Source organism: Silurus aristotelis (genome assembly GCF_946808225.1).
Source record: "Silurus aristotelis genome assembly, chromosome: 3".
Classification (NCBI taxonomy): domain Eukaryota; kingdom Metazoa; phylum Chordata; class Actinopteri; order Siluriformes; family Siluridae; genus Silurus; species Silurus aristotelis.
Window position 1 is genome coordinate 24,476,707 of NC_139576.1, and position 14,802 is coordinate 24,491,508.

Here is a 14,802-nt window from a genome sequence, read left to right on the forward strand (position 1 = left end):
TTACATGTAAGGGATAAATGGAAAGATACACACTCTTGTGCCAGCAATTATTAATACATTATTTTAATCAAACTGATGATGTGTTCTAAACACATTCAAATACAGACATTAATAGAAGATGTGCATGTGTTTGGAAAGCATGCCAAAAAATTTCACTGCTTGAGAAAAACATCATATATTGGAACTGGGATCCTGTGAAATGCAACAAGAAAGTCACATGACGAAAGGGGGAACATCAGATGTGAAGTGCAGCTTGTATGACACACAGTTGCCATAGTAATTTACATTGTTTATTGACAGACAAAAAGTGCTGACATTTCCGTTTCTGTTTTTTACATATTTAATTAAAAACAGATAGACAGATATTTAACAGATAAAAAAAATAGTGGCTTTGCATTACACCCCTATAAACTAAGTAATGAGACTATTTATGATTAAAGAAGGTAATAAAAGTGCAGATCTGACACACGAAACACAACCTTTTTCTTCATTAATTAACCTTTCTGATTTATTTCCTTGCTTTTCTTTGCTTTAGTTTTTTCATTTTGAAATTAAATGTATAAAATACTGTATATATAGATATAAATAAATATAAATTGTAAAATGTAGCCAATGTAGCCAGTGACTCGTGGCTTTCCTATATCGGCTTTGACTGTATGCAACATGGTGTGATTAGTCACTTAGTTAACATTATATATATATATAATATCTTTGTTTAGGGGGTTTTATTATTATTTTTTATAACATTTTAAATGTAAAGTATTAGTATTTATTGTGCTATTTTTATCATCTTTTTAGGATTTATATGAGATGAGAGCTTTATACCACATGCCATTTAATTATAGTGTTTACATTATTAGCATTTAATTAATCACAGTTAATATGTTTATCTATTGTGTACATTGTCTCCTTTTTTAATACCAGCAGAGAGGGATGTACTTGCAGCCAATCGGGTAGAGGGTGTAAGGGATCTGGCTTATGACTGGATATCAAAGAACCTGTACTGGACAGACTCACACTATCGGAGTATATCAGTCATGAAAGTAGCAGACAAATCCAGGAGAGCCATCATCCAAAAACTGAACAACCCCAGATCTATAGTGGTGCATCCAATAGTTGGGTGAGTTTAGCTAACAGGTGGTACTAAATATCTGCATGTCTATATCAATTTAGGAAGCACATTTGTTTAAATTATTGTGTTTGCAGTGTTACAGTGTATAGTTTTAATATTGACATAAACATGTACTCTCAGAAATGTCTTCAATTAAAAACTGATTTGCAAACTTGGGTGAGAAATCACAATCATGTTTGTAACCTCAAGTGAAAACACGAGTCATTGAGCAGGACCAAGCTTGGAACAAGGCTCAGGGGGCCTCACTTTCACCTCAGGTCTCTGTTTCCTTAAGACCATGAAAAAGCATTAGCAAGTTGGCCACTTTTATCCAGTCACACCTACAATAATGCAGGAATTGCTCACCCATTCACACACTGTTCCTACTTTGAACCCAGAGCAGATAAAGGGAGTCTTTATGCACTGCTAGTGGGACATTTCCAATAGCTTCAAAGTCATAAGTCCTCTGGGCCCAGGAGACTAGATTAGTGCTGCATGAAAGCTGGTATTGTGGTGCCTTTTAAGAACTTGGCTCAAGAGAGATGACCCTACTGAGCTCTTAAATAAACTATCAATATCTTTTATTTTATACAGCACAGAAAAAAGCTTAGATAAAATTAAAAAAAAGCTTCCATTATAGAACAAATTGTTTTTGGGAGAGGAATTCAAAATGAAATTTAAGCCTGTTTGTATGTATATGTTTTTGACAGCTTTATTTTTTGGACCGACTGGTACCGTCCAGCCAAAATTATGCGGTCCTGGTGTGATGGATCTCATGCACAGCCTATTATTAACACCACACTGGGCTGGCCTAATGGCCTCACCATTGACTGGAGGTATGTCAAACATCCTAGTACCTAATGAATAGACCTATTAACCAATATTGTGTGCCAGCCATGGCAGTTAGACCACAAACTAGACTGAAAAGCTTTATTTCTGTTTTATACATAACTGTCAGTCTTCAGTCATTTAAAGCCTTAAAATATTTACTATGTGGCAGGTTGGACTTGTAATGTTAACTCAACTAAAAGCTAGCTAATCTCCCAAGAAACATGAGCTGCCCTAATCCTACTTATCTGAACTTTATTTAGAAGCCATCTCTCAATTTGTTCTTATTCCCTCTCCCTGCTCTATTTTTACTCTCTAGCTCCATGCGTTTGTATTGGGTCGATGCTTATTTTGATAAGATTGAGCACAGTACTTTTGATGGGCAAAACAGATTGTCACTGGATCGCATTACACAGACATTTCATCCATTTGGACTTACTATTTATGGAGGTAGGACATCATATTTATAATCAAAATACTAAAATATGTAATAGCTGTACATATTTTCTATAGGTACACTTCTGTGTATGTGTGTATGTTTGTGTTTTTAATTAACCCCCTGGGCCATGCAAAGAACTTGGCATTCCCATCTCACATTATTATTATTAAATGAATGAATGAATGAATGAATGAACGATTAATTTAACCTTAATGCAAATGTGTGGGACCTGAATATCTTCCACACTGTCAGTGCTGTGGAATCTAAAACACAATGCTTTGGCCAGCAACCTTTAAATAAATCTTTTTTGTGTCTGTGTAAATCTACAAGCAAGTGAGATTGTATTATATGGAGCAAATAAATGTTAAGCATAGCTAATCAGTACAGCTAATTGAAATTTACAAATGCAAATTAGATTAATCAAATCTGCCTGGTTTTAAACTGCTAAGTAGAGAAGTAATACTATTGAGTGAATATATATTTATATAATATAATAATGTATATAAAATATAAAATAATAAAATATATTGTTATAAATAATATAATAAAATAATACAATTATTATTATTATTGTAATGTATTATTGTACAATATTCTGTTATTGCATTTTACAAATATAACCTACTGTATACTTTTATTTTATTTCATAAATATATAATATTTCATTTAAAATATTTACTTGTGATTTTTCAAATCTGTCCTAACTATTTAACATTAGAATTAATCAAATAATTTCCAATATACTTTATGAAATGAGAGAGAATTAAAGAATCATGAGTCAAAGATCATTTACTTGTTTTATGTGTTTTATGTTTGCTTTTGCTGTAGGTTATGCATACTTCACGGACTGGCATCTTGGAGAAATAGTTAGAGTTCGGAAAACAGACGGAGGAGAGATGATGGTTATTCGGCGAGGAATCAGCCACATTATGCATGTCAAATCTTTTAATGCTGACTTACAGACTGGTGAGAGGCCTGTCATTCATTCTTACTATGAACTCTATATCTCACGCTTCCTTGTTCATTTTTCCCCTACACAGCCCTGAAGGGTTTTGGGGATAGGAAAATATATCCATGCTTAGATGAAAAAGTATTTTGCTACAAGGAATGTGTTTGTCCTGTTCATTATCTCATATTCAAAACTGATATGTTACTGAATGATTGTGTTCTGCATGTACACCTTTTTCTTCAAATAGGTTCCAACTTCTGCAACAGGCCATCAAATCCTAATGGAGACTGCAGTCATTTCTGCTTTCCTGCACCATACTCCCAGCGCGTTTGTGGCTGCCCTTACGGCATGAAGCTTGCACCCAATCAGCAGACCTGCTTGAATGATTCATCCAGTGAGCCACCTACACTGCAGTGTGGCTCCAACTCTTTCTCCTGCTCCAATGGAAAGTGTGTTCCTACCAGCTACCACTGTGATGGTGTAGATGACTGCTTTGATAACAGTGATGAGGCCAACTGTGGAACTAACAGTAAATTTTTTTTAGTTTTCTATAAGATGACTATTGAAACCAGCTCATTTAATACAAGACAATATATTTAATTATTTTTTTGGATTTGTGTCTGGATTAATCAAAAACATGTACTCTTCAGACTACACCTGCTCCCCCTCTGCCTTCACCTGTGCCAACCATCGTTGTGTGCCGAGGAATTGGCGATGTGATGGGCAGAATGACTGTTTTGATGGCAGTGATGAAAAAGACTGTCCTATTCAGATCCCAGGTACATGCCAGGCTGACCAGTTTAGCTGTGCTGGTCCATCCCACCGGTGCATCCCACGCATTTGGCTCTGTGACACAGATAATGACTGTGGTGATGGCTCTGATGAAGTCAATTGTGGTAAGAAAACTTATGAGTGTTTCATGTTTGTTTGGTTCATGTTGATCCAGAAATGTTTACTATTTCCTTCGGTTCATATTCATGTTGCTTTCTAATTGGTAGATACTATAAGTACATGCTATCCAGGCCAATTTCATTGTCCTGATCATCGCTGTATTGATCCATCCTATGTGTGTGATGGAGACAGAGACTGTGCAGATGGGGCAGATGAGCAGGGGTGTGGTAAGAGTGATTCTACTATTGATTCTGCTTAAAGGAGCAATGCAGCTAAGCAAAGTGTAATTCATTCTTTGTTTTATGGCCTGAATTGTTCCCTTTCTAACTTTGCAAATGTGCTCTATTTACTGCTGCAGTTTACAACTGTACTGGCTATCAGTTCAAATGTGCCAACGGATACCAGTGTATAAACTATTTCTATCACTGTGATGGGTTTTATGATTGCAATGATCGTTCTGATGAATCTGGCTGCCGTAAGTTTGATATGCTCATATCTCTAAGTTTACCAAAAAATATAACCTTAAAGTTGAGGTGAACATGAGTCCTGTTTTAATCTTTGACCTTGTAGCCACCAGACCACCAGGCATGTGCCATCATGAGAGTGAGTTCCAGTGCCAGTCGGACGGCACCTGTTTGCCCTCTGTATTGGAGTGCGATGGTCATGCGGACTGTGAGGATCGCTCAGATGAGCACCACGGGTGTCCTCCGCCTACATGCCCTGCCTCGCTTTTCCGCTGTGACAATGGCAACTGTGTGTTTCGCAGCTGGCTTTGCGATGGAGACAACGACTGCCGTGATGGCAGTGATGAACGTGACTGCCCTGTTCCACCATTCCGCTGCCCCAGCTGGCAGTGGCAGTGCCCTGGCCACACAGTTTGTGTCAATATCAGCAAAGTATGTGATAATATACCCGATTGCCCAAACGGAGCTGATGAGTCACCATTGTGCAGTAAGTCTTTACTTTTTTTGCTCTCTAATTTTAAGGTGGAATGCTTTAAGATATTCATTAGGATTATTTTAGCCAACTTTTAATTCTAATATACCCACTATATAATTTTCTTTTTTAATTAAGAAACTCTCAGGACCTGTTATGGGGTACATCATAAATTATATTTAACGATAAAGCTAGCGTTTAATGGCTTAAAGAGTGGATTCTTCAAAAGTTTTTTGGTTACAAAATTGCTGTTAGCTGCAGTTCTATCTTCTATGTAGTTTACTTTTGCAGTATATTACAAATACTGTTATTTTTAATATAGAAATGAAGATTAGCTTTAAATGTATGATATATGACTTTGGGTAAATGTTCAAGTCTGCCATTCTTATATATGATATTATTGTTTGAAATAATGATTTGTTATGAGAAATCATGTGTATGTTTCAAATCATGCATGTGTGGCTCTGATTTGGTCATTTAAAGTGATCAGTGATATCCCTTTTCCATGTTCCCCTCACTGCTTTCAGATGAGCACTTACCAGGTAGGCCAAATCCCTAATCATCCACAATCCTCTGCACGTAACTTTGATTCACTGCAGCATGTTTTTCATTATGATTATAAATTATCCATTTATAGACCAGTTATAGAGTGTAATTGAAGCTGGACTTGTACATAGTAAAAATGTTTAGTGCATTGTTTAACACTAATTCCAATATTGTCTAATAATGTATTTTAACACTGTATTTTTTACAGTTGTATTAATATGCATAAATGTTTTAAGTTATACATAATACAAAAATGTTGTTCAAGACAATTCATTGATAAAGCTATTATAGTACAAAAAATTTTAAAGATTTTTTGTTGTTGCACTCCTTCTTTAGACCAAGAGAGTTGTTTAGACAGTAATGCAGGCTGTACTCACGGCTGTATCCAGGGTCCGTTTGGGGCCCAGTGCACATGTCCAATAGGCTATCAGTTAAGCAATGACTCAAAGACATGTGAGGACATCGACGAGTGTAACCCCCCTGGCCTGTGCAGTCAGCATTGTTTTAACGAGAGAGGCTCCTTCCGCTGTCACTGCCAAGAGGGATACACAATCGAAATGGATGGGCACACCTGCAAGGCCTCGGGTATGTATTTCTACAGGACAGGAAAAAAGAGACAATTTATACTAAATAAGCAAAATAGAGACATAGAGGCAGCTACTCCCATTTGTGTTTCTCCAGTTCCTTGACATGTAATAACCCCTACAGAAATTAAATAAGCACACTTGTAGCTTTAGGATTTGAGAAGATATCAGTACTGGAAATGGTGGAATGGAGCCACGTGTGCTGCAGTCTCCTCCAGCCTCCTTTTCACTGGCCTCTGATCGGATTACTGCAGATAAGCGAAATAACATATATGTCAGTCAAAAACTTTCAGATGGGGGTAATTAGGTCTAAATCACAAGACAAAGGCTTGTTTATGAGCTGTGCTTCTGACATAGAACCATCCACCAGAGAGATAACCTGCTAAAGAATGCTGACATTTGATATACTTTTCTTTTTTTTCTAGACATTATTCTATCACAGAGCTCCTTTCTGTGCTACTCTTAAGCTGTCTAAGGGTTGATAACTTATTTAATCTAATCTTAGACTGATAGTAGGAGTATGTTGAAAATGTGGATTTGCGATTTTTGGCATCACAGCGTTGTTCTTTTCCCAATCTGACAGGATCTCGGGAGGCCATTCTGCTGGTGGCCAGTCGCAATCAGATAATAAGTGATGATATCATCTCACAGCCGAATGTTGTGCGGTCCCTTGTTAGAGATGGTCGGAACATTGTGGCAGTGGATTTTGATTCAGTGACAGATCGTGTGTATTGGTCTGATACTACCCAGGACAGGATATGGAGCGCACATAAAAATGGCAGTGATAGGACTGTGGTAATGATTTATTGTTTTTTTTTTCAGAAACGCTAAACAGGCTTTTATTACACTGTAAATAAATTGTCACAAATTTTGGAGGATGAAACATTGTGTCACTGAAGGCATATCTTCACGTCTCCAGATCTTTGACAGTGGTGTGACAGTCACTGAGAGTATTGCAGTTGACTGGGTGGGGAGAAACTTATACTGGACAGACTACATCCTTGAGACCATAGAGGTGGCCAAACTGGATGGCTCCCACAGAGCGGTGCTTCTCAGTGAGAATGTCACAAATCCTAGAGGCCTTGTGCTGGACCCCAGGAATGGGTAAGTGCACTGATACACATATGTAAGAAACCCCCAGGAAGGACATGTATGGATTTAAACAAAGCCGATGCTGTTTTAGGAAATGTATCCACAATGTGGTATAATTTATTCCACTGTTACCACTCTGAAGTTAGTTATTTTATTTTTATTTTATTGTCTCAGCACATCCCAACGTGTTATATTTATTATATACTGTGTTAGTAAAAATACATTTTTAGCATTTCTGTGTTTTTCAGTTTTCACCTAATGTTCTGGACAGACTGGGGACAAAACCCTCGCATTGAGAGAGCCAGCATGGATGGCAAGCAGAGAACCACCATAATCACCAGCAAGCTTTACTGGCCCAATGGCCTAACCATAGACTATCCCAATAATCTACTTTACTTTGCTGATGCCTATCTGGATTTCATTGACTACTGTGATTACAATGGGAACAACCGCAAGCAAGTTCTAGCCAGTGATCTGGTGAGACCTTTTGTGCCATTTGCTTCTATAAAATTATTTCAGGTTTAGGGTTAGACCTTAAAATGTAAGTAAAATTTGCCTTTTATCTCGCAATAAAAAAGGTGCTGCAACATCCACACGCAATTACTATTTTTGAGGATTTTATATATTGGACTGACAGATACATCAATCGAGTGATCCGGGCCAACAAGTGGCACGGAGAGAACCAGACAGTGATGTTATATAATGTGCCCCAGCCAATGGGTCTGGTGGCAATGCACCCGGTCAGACAGCCAGCAGGTACATTTCTAAAATTCTTAACAGAACTTAAAAAAAATAATAAAATCCCACCAGTATTTACCAATAAGCATACGCTATTTGTATAATGACATGTATAATTTCCCAGGCAGCTTTTTTCATTTGGTTTTGCTTTCTCTTCATCTAGGTGATAATCTATGTGCAGTGAGCCCCTGCACACATATATGCCTTTTGTCTGCGGTTGGCCCCAGGTTTTACTCCTGTGCTTGTCCTTCTGGCTGGATGCTGGCTAATGACCAGTTCACCTGTGCTAGAGGTATTTTTAGAAATGCTATGCTTCAGAATATATGCTAAGTATAATCCCCATTTGCCCAACCTACAACTATGTGTTGTTTTCTATTTTCCTGGTGTTTTTCTTATTCATCTCACGAACACCATGTAGTTTAACTGTACTTAGACACTATATAAGGGAAGTAATAGGAAGTAATAAATAGTATCATTATTGTTTTTAAGCTTAGTGAGCAGGTGTACCAGTAAGTTTACCTGTGCATGTGGTCTAGCACAATATCTGTGATCTTAGTTACATTCCCACTGAACATTTTTTTTCTTGGTCCAGTTAATCTCCTCCTCCCTTATGGAACAAAGTAGTAGTCATCAGTGACACTGGATATCTATTTCATGAGGTGCAGATCTTGTCAACAGCATCCCATTTTCACTTACTCTCCTTCTCTGAGGGGAAATATTTGTAATTGTACAAGCTCATTTCTTAAGTTATATCTAAGGTTGAACAAAAACAAGAGAGCTTTAATCTTAAACACAGTAGTTTCTCTTTATGGCAACCATCCATACACTCTCAGGTTTCAGCTTGTCAAGCACATTTTATGCTTAGAGATGAATGATGAACGATGAGGAATGAGTGCCGATTGATTGTAATCTCTGATATGGCAGAATCTTTCCCTGGAGAAGAACTTTTACCAAATTAATACTATACAACTTATTCTGACAAGTAGTGACGTGCCTATTCATTGTATCATGATGATGTTATTGTTTTATAATATGTTTAGGTGTCCTATCTGTCATTGTGTGTAAAAAATTGCATTTTTGCATTGAAATAGATTGCCATATGATAAGCTGTTTGCATAATATTTTTTTTACAGTGGATGCTCCTTTCCTGGTGGTTGTTAGAGACAGTATAATTTATGGTATTTCTCTCAACCCTGATGAAAAGAGCAACGATGCCATGGTTCCAATCACTGGCCTGCAGAATGGGTATGACGTTGACTTTGATGATGCTGAGCAGATGATCTACTGGGTTGAACACCCTGTAAGTCTGAGAATTTTTTTTTTATTTTAGCCATCTAACTTTTATTGTTAAAGGATCAGGTTGATAGAATTCTGACCCATTACCAATCCTGTCTACAACCTTATGGTGCTTTTATACTTTTTTTCATATAAATATTTAATTGGCAATATTTTTGGATCTAAACCTTTTTTACAGTTAAAATGAAACAAAGGTGAAGATCCAAAAATCTTTAACACACAGTTTTTTCACTTGCATAATTAAAACCTTTATTAAAATTTTTAACTGATAATATCAAGTCTGACACAGGAAATAAAAGTATTTTATCAATACAGGGTGAGATTCACAGGGTGAAGTCAGATGGAACTAACAGGACTGAATTTGCCCCAGCAGCCATTTTGGGCTCTCCAGTGGGTTTGGCCCTTGACTGGATGAGTCAAAACCTATACTACACCAACCCCTCCACACAATCCATAGAGGTTTTTTCATTTTTTACTTTTGATAAATAAATAATAACTCTTTTTGAAAAAAACTATTATTTTTTATATTGTAAATATTGTGGGGCAACATTTCACTTATATCATGTTTGTTCATTTAGGTTCTAAGACTGAAAGGAGAGGTGCAGTACAGGAAAACTCTCATCACTAATAATGGAACCCCGACTGGTGCAGGCTCACCGATTGGCATAGCAGTGGACCCGGCACGTGGGTAAGGCCCAGTTCAGCAGCACCTTGCAATGAAGTCTGCCAAGTCAGTCTGACTTCATGCCATCTGTTCAGACTGCTAGAAATCCCAACCAGCACTTAGTGCAATCAGTGTAACAGTGAAATTATGTGCTTAGTGCAGAGTTACATAAACCTTATTTTAAAATCTTGAGTCTTTATAATACATATATTCAGTAGGTACTCCATATCTGCTCCATGTGTTGTGTTTCAGGAAAATGTACTGGACAGATCAAGGAACCGAGAGCGGCATTCCTGCCAAGGTGGCATGCGCAGACATGGATGGGTCCAATTCAGTTGTGCTATTTACCAACAATCTGGACCATGTGGAGTTTATCACTATAGACATTAAAGAGAACAAGCTTTACTGGGCTGTCACAGGAACTGGAGTGGTAAGCTGCATCTAGAATTTAGAATCGATTGCAACATTTTCCTTAACTATTGCTTTAAAAAAATAATTGTATCAATACATTCTCTTATAAATCCCAAAACAGATTGAGAGAGGAGATCCAAATGGGTTAAACCGCATCACAGTGATTAATGGCTTGTCTCATCCATGGGGTGTGGCTGTACATGGGCCCCACCTCTACTTTACTGACAGGGATTTTGAGGTGATTGAACGTATGGATAAAGTCACAGGATCCAACAGAATCGTACTGAGGAATAATGTGCCTGGTCTTAGGGTTCTTAAAGTTCATTACAGAGATAGTAAGTAAAAGTCATTTAGTACCTAACTATAATTGTAACTAGTGGCAGTGGGGTGGGGGTTATTTTGGTTTTAAATTGGATAAGCATTTTGATGTATTGCGGTGAAATGAGGAACTGCAGCTTAGCCCAGTTAAAATGGATGAATAAGAGGTTTAAAGGAGTTTGGAACTGCAATACTGATATTAAACATTAACAAAAAAAGTAGAATTTTTGTTATATTTCTGTAAATATATGTATGTACAATCTGCATCTTGTTTCTTCTCTTGCTAGCATCTGCTGGCTCATCTAATGGATGTGGTAATAATGTTGGTGCATGCCAGCAGCTGTGTCTGCCTCGACCTGGAGGCCTGTTCTCCTGTGCATGTGCTACAGGCTTCAGACTCAATGTCGATAACAGGACCTGTGATCCGTACCAATCCTATGTGGTCATCTCAATGCTCACTGCCATTAAGGGATTCAGTCTGGAGGGAGTTGATCATTCTGAGGCAATGGTTCCTGTGGCAGGAAGAGGTGGGTATTTTACATATCTAAGTGTGCATTGGTGCATAAAGAACACATCAGTTAAATAATGGTGAATTGCAATTTTATTTTTTATAATGCTATATTATGTACTACAGATTTTTGTATCTTCCTACATTATCTTCGAAAGCCATCTCAGACCCGATTCCAAGAAGTTGGGATGTTGTGTTAAATGAAAACAAAAGCAAAATGCATTGATTTACAAATGTCATATACCCATATTTTACTCACAATAGGACATAGAAAACAAATTAAATGTTTAAACTAAAGAAATGTCCTTTTAAGGTAAAATATTCGGGTAATTTTAAGTTTGATGGCTGCAACACATCTAAAAAAAGTTTAGAAGAGAGCAAGAAAAATTCTGGAAAATGTTATTGTTACTAGAAAGAAACAGCTGGAGGGACATTTTGCAAATGATTAGATTAATTGGCAACATAAATACAGGCAGACAGGCAGAATTTCTTTAAAGGATAGATACTGTAGGCAGAGGTTCACCAATCTGTGAAAAACTGATTTTACAAACTGTTGAACAATTTAGGAATAAATGTTCTTAACTTAAAATTGTGAAGATTTGAATATCTCATCTACATCACATAATATCATCAGATTACTCAAAGAGTATAGGGAAATCTCTGTGTGCAAGGGACAAGAGTGAAAATTAATATTTGATGCTCATGGTCTTCAGGCATGACTCTGTAATAGAAATCACTGTATTAGCTCAGAAATCATTATTGGTGAACACAGTTTGCTGTGCCAATAAAAAAATACAGGTTAAAGCGCTATCATGCAGGAAGTAGCTATTTGTAAATATGATCCAAAGATGCTGGCATCATGCTGTTCTCCTCAGTTCCAGACAAATACGGACTGTTGTTTAAAGAAAGGATGCTACACAGTTACACGTTTTTTTCAAATAATTGTACATTTCAAGTTTTAACATTTAATATGTTTTTCATGTTCTATTGTGAATAAAATATAGGTTTATGAGATTTGCAAAGCATTGCATTTAGTTTTTATTTCATATTTACAAAGCATCACTTAAAATTTGGGGTTATATTACAGTATATATACCGTATTGTGTATTTTTATCAGCCACTTTAATTAATCAAATTAACTTAATTAATTAATTCACTGAACACCTAGTCTACTTAGTCCAACACAGTGGTCACTAAATGTATGTTACCAGTTTGTATATTCTGACAGTCCAGTAATATGCATGTGTGTGTCTCATAGGTCGAAATGTTCTGCATGTGGATGTGCACATGCCCTCTGGTTTCCTGTACTGGTGCGACTTTAGTAGCACCGTCCCCTCTCAGAACGGCATTCGTCGGATAAAACCTGATGGATCTGGATTCCGCGGCATTGTAACTTCTGGGATTGGACGCAATGGGATCCGAGGCATTGCTGTAGACTGGGCAGCAGGTGTGTTGTTCGTTTATCTTTATATGCTAACAGTATAATGCAATTAAAACATATAACCATCACATAAAATATAAGCAGTTACAGGACTGAAACCTTTACCTTTAAGTCAAGTCAAGTCAAGTCAAGTCAAGTCAAGAAGCTTTTATTGTCTTTTCAACCATATATAGCTGACGCAGTACTCAGTGAAATGAGACAACGTTCCTCTAGAACCTAAGGACTAACTTCTAAAGTAAGTTGTCCTAGCCACATAAAGTGCATTGTGTGCAACAGAGTGCAAACAGTGCAGAAAAAAGTCAGTGCAAACAGACAACACAAGACAGTGTGGGGAAAGACAAACAAAACACAAAATAGCACCAATTAGTAAATCTATTGTATATCTAATACAGGGCAATGTACAAAAGAGAAAACCAGAAACAAGAATGTAATTGTAAACATGAACACAATGTTGTGCAAAAACAGCAAGAGCAGCAATTATGAGTTGTGCAAAACAGCATGCACACAGTATAATATGGTTAAATATAATATTGGTGGTGCAGAAAGACATGGATGAGTATGAAATAAGTATTAAATGTGTGTTTAGGTTGTAAGAGGTCAGTAACACACAGTTAAGTGTACGTATATACAAGTTTTTGTACAGTTCAGTTCTGTGCGTTAAAGAGCCTGATGGCTCAAGAGAAAAAACCTGCAACCTGTAACCCAAGTGTGAAAATGTTAATGTTGAGTTCAGAGGTCAAAATATGTCAAGGGCTTTCCATTTGATGGTGTATAAAATGACTGTAAGCAGCTTTTCTGCTCAACTGAAAGATCTAATCCTCTGGGGTATATTGTATGGTATAAACTAAGGAATTTTCATGCCTGAGTACCCTTAGTGTTTCATCATGTTATTCCCCTTATACATATGTGACTATTTAATTTTGTTACTGAAATATGTTTATTAAGTGCAAATCTGTAAATGTTTCTATACGTTTTGGTAACTTCATTCAAACAGTTAATAAAGTGTAGAAAACATTGTCACTCATACTTCCGAACCTAAAGAAATGGCAAAATGAACATACAGGCAAAAAAGTTTATCTCCTCTATTTATCCTAAAGTATGCTTTGTGACAGTCTCCAACTCCAGAATAAAATCTTTATTCATGATGTAAAATAAAAACTGACAATAATATGATAATAATACAAATGAAAAAAAATAAACCTTCTAACAAAAATGCCTGATAATGACGTTCACGTTAGATGAGGGATCAGTTATAATAATTTTGTTATATAAGGACAAAGCAACAAAATGCCAACAATGTTTCCCCACAGGAGAATAGAGTCATCAAATTTGTCATTTAATCTGTCACCTGCTAGTATATGAGCATAAAACATTTGCACTTGTTGGAGAGTAAGTCTTTAAAATGGTACATATTTTATATATTTGAATTTTTTTTTTATATTTATATTAGGGTTCTCAAAAAGTAATTAGGCAAATACATTTTAATGGCACTGATTTTATTAACACGCGATAAATGCAGCAGAAATGTATGTTTGACTATGTTTATTATTAATATAAATAAATTTTAAAAGAGGCCTTCAACACAACACACATTTATTCATGACATCGTTTCTTTACACAAATATATAAAAAAAAAAAAAAAAAAAAAAAAACCTGTGTGTGTGGAACTATAACAATTTGGTGATTTACCGAGTATTTTTACAATCTGCATTTAAAAATGTAAACAGTAATGTAAAACCTGTCAGCAAAGAAAGAGAAGTAATAGGAACCTGTGGTTTTTCCATATTCTTTTTTCCATGTGTTAAATAGACATGTACAAGTTCTTTGAAAGAAATTTCTGTTCTTTATGCTCTATGTTTAGCATGGTTTCAGTAATAATGAACATACATTTGCATAAATTATATATATTTGTCCATGACCATGTTGATTAGAGTATGAAAAACTTGAATGCCGGGCTGTGAAATGACAAGTTGGAATTTTAATCACCTTTAAATTTGTGAAAGAATATATTCCTCAAAATCAGTCAACAATGTTCTTACAACTGAAAACT

At 36.3% G+C, this 14,802-nt stretch overlaps 1 protein-coding gene across 5 annotated transcripts in view; it reads left to right on the forward strand.

The window, feature by feature from the left end:
- lrp2a (low density lipoprotein receptor-related protein 2a) overlaps nt 1–14,802 on the forward strand; it is a 65,710-nt gene that overhangs the window by 16,936 nt on the left and 33,972 nt on the right. For 2 of the 5 annotated variants that reach the window (XM_083538109.1, XM_083538112.1), the window contains exons 17-39: nt 925–1,120; nt 1,822–1,947; nt 2,259–2,389; nt 3,207–3,344; nt 3,575–3,856; nt 3,978–4,223; nt 4,326–4,445; nt 4,577–4,693; nt 4,789–5,169; nt 5,682–5,696; nt 6,037–6,285; nt 6,868–7,079; nt 7,204–7,388; nt 7,625–7,853; nt 7,955–8,132; nt 8,278–8,406; nt 9,248–9,414; nt 9,726–9,869; nt 9,989–10,098; nt 10,327–10,504; nt 10,607–10,820; nt 11,091–11,330; nt 12,570–12,758. In XM_083538109.1, the coding sequence (XP_083394235.1) occupies nt 925–1,120; nt 1,822–1,947; nt 2,259–2,389; nt 3,207–3,344; nt 3,575–3,856; nt 3,978–4,223; nt 4,326–4,445; nt 4,577–4,693; nt 4,789–5,169; nt 5,682–5,696; nt 6,037–6,285; nt 6,868–7,079; nt 7,204–7,388; nt 7,625–7,853; nt 7,955–8,132; nt 8,278–8,406; nt 9,248–9,414; nt 9,726–9,869; nt 9,989–10,098; nt 10,327–10,504; nt 10,607–10,820; nt 11,091–11,330; nt 12,570–12,758 (4,176 nt within the window). The remainder of the gene's footprint in view (nt 1–924; nt 1,121–1,821; nt 1,948–2,258; nt 2,390–3,206; nt 3,345–3,574; nt 3,857–3,977; nt 4,224–4,325; nt 4,446–4,576; nt 4,694–4,788; nt 5,170–5,681; nt 5,697–6,036; nt 6,286–6,867; nt 7,080–7,203; nt 7,389–7,624; nt 7,854–7,954; nt 8,133–8,277; nt 8,407–9,247; nt 9,415–9,725; nt 9,870–9,988; nt 10,099–10,326; nt 10,505–10,606; nt 10,821–11,090; nt 11,331–12,569; nt 12,759–14,802) is intronic. The other 3 variants (XM_083538110.1, XM_083538111.1, XM_083538113.1) reach the window with 3 other exon arrangements.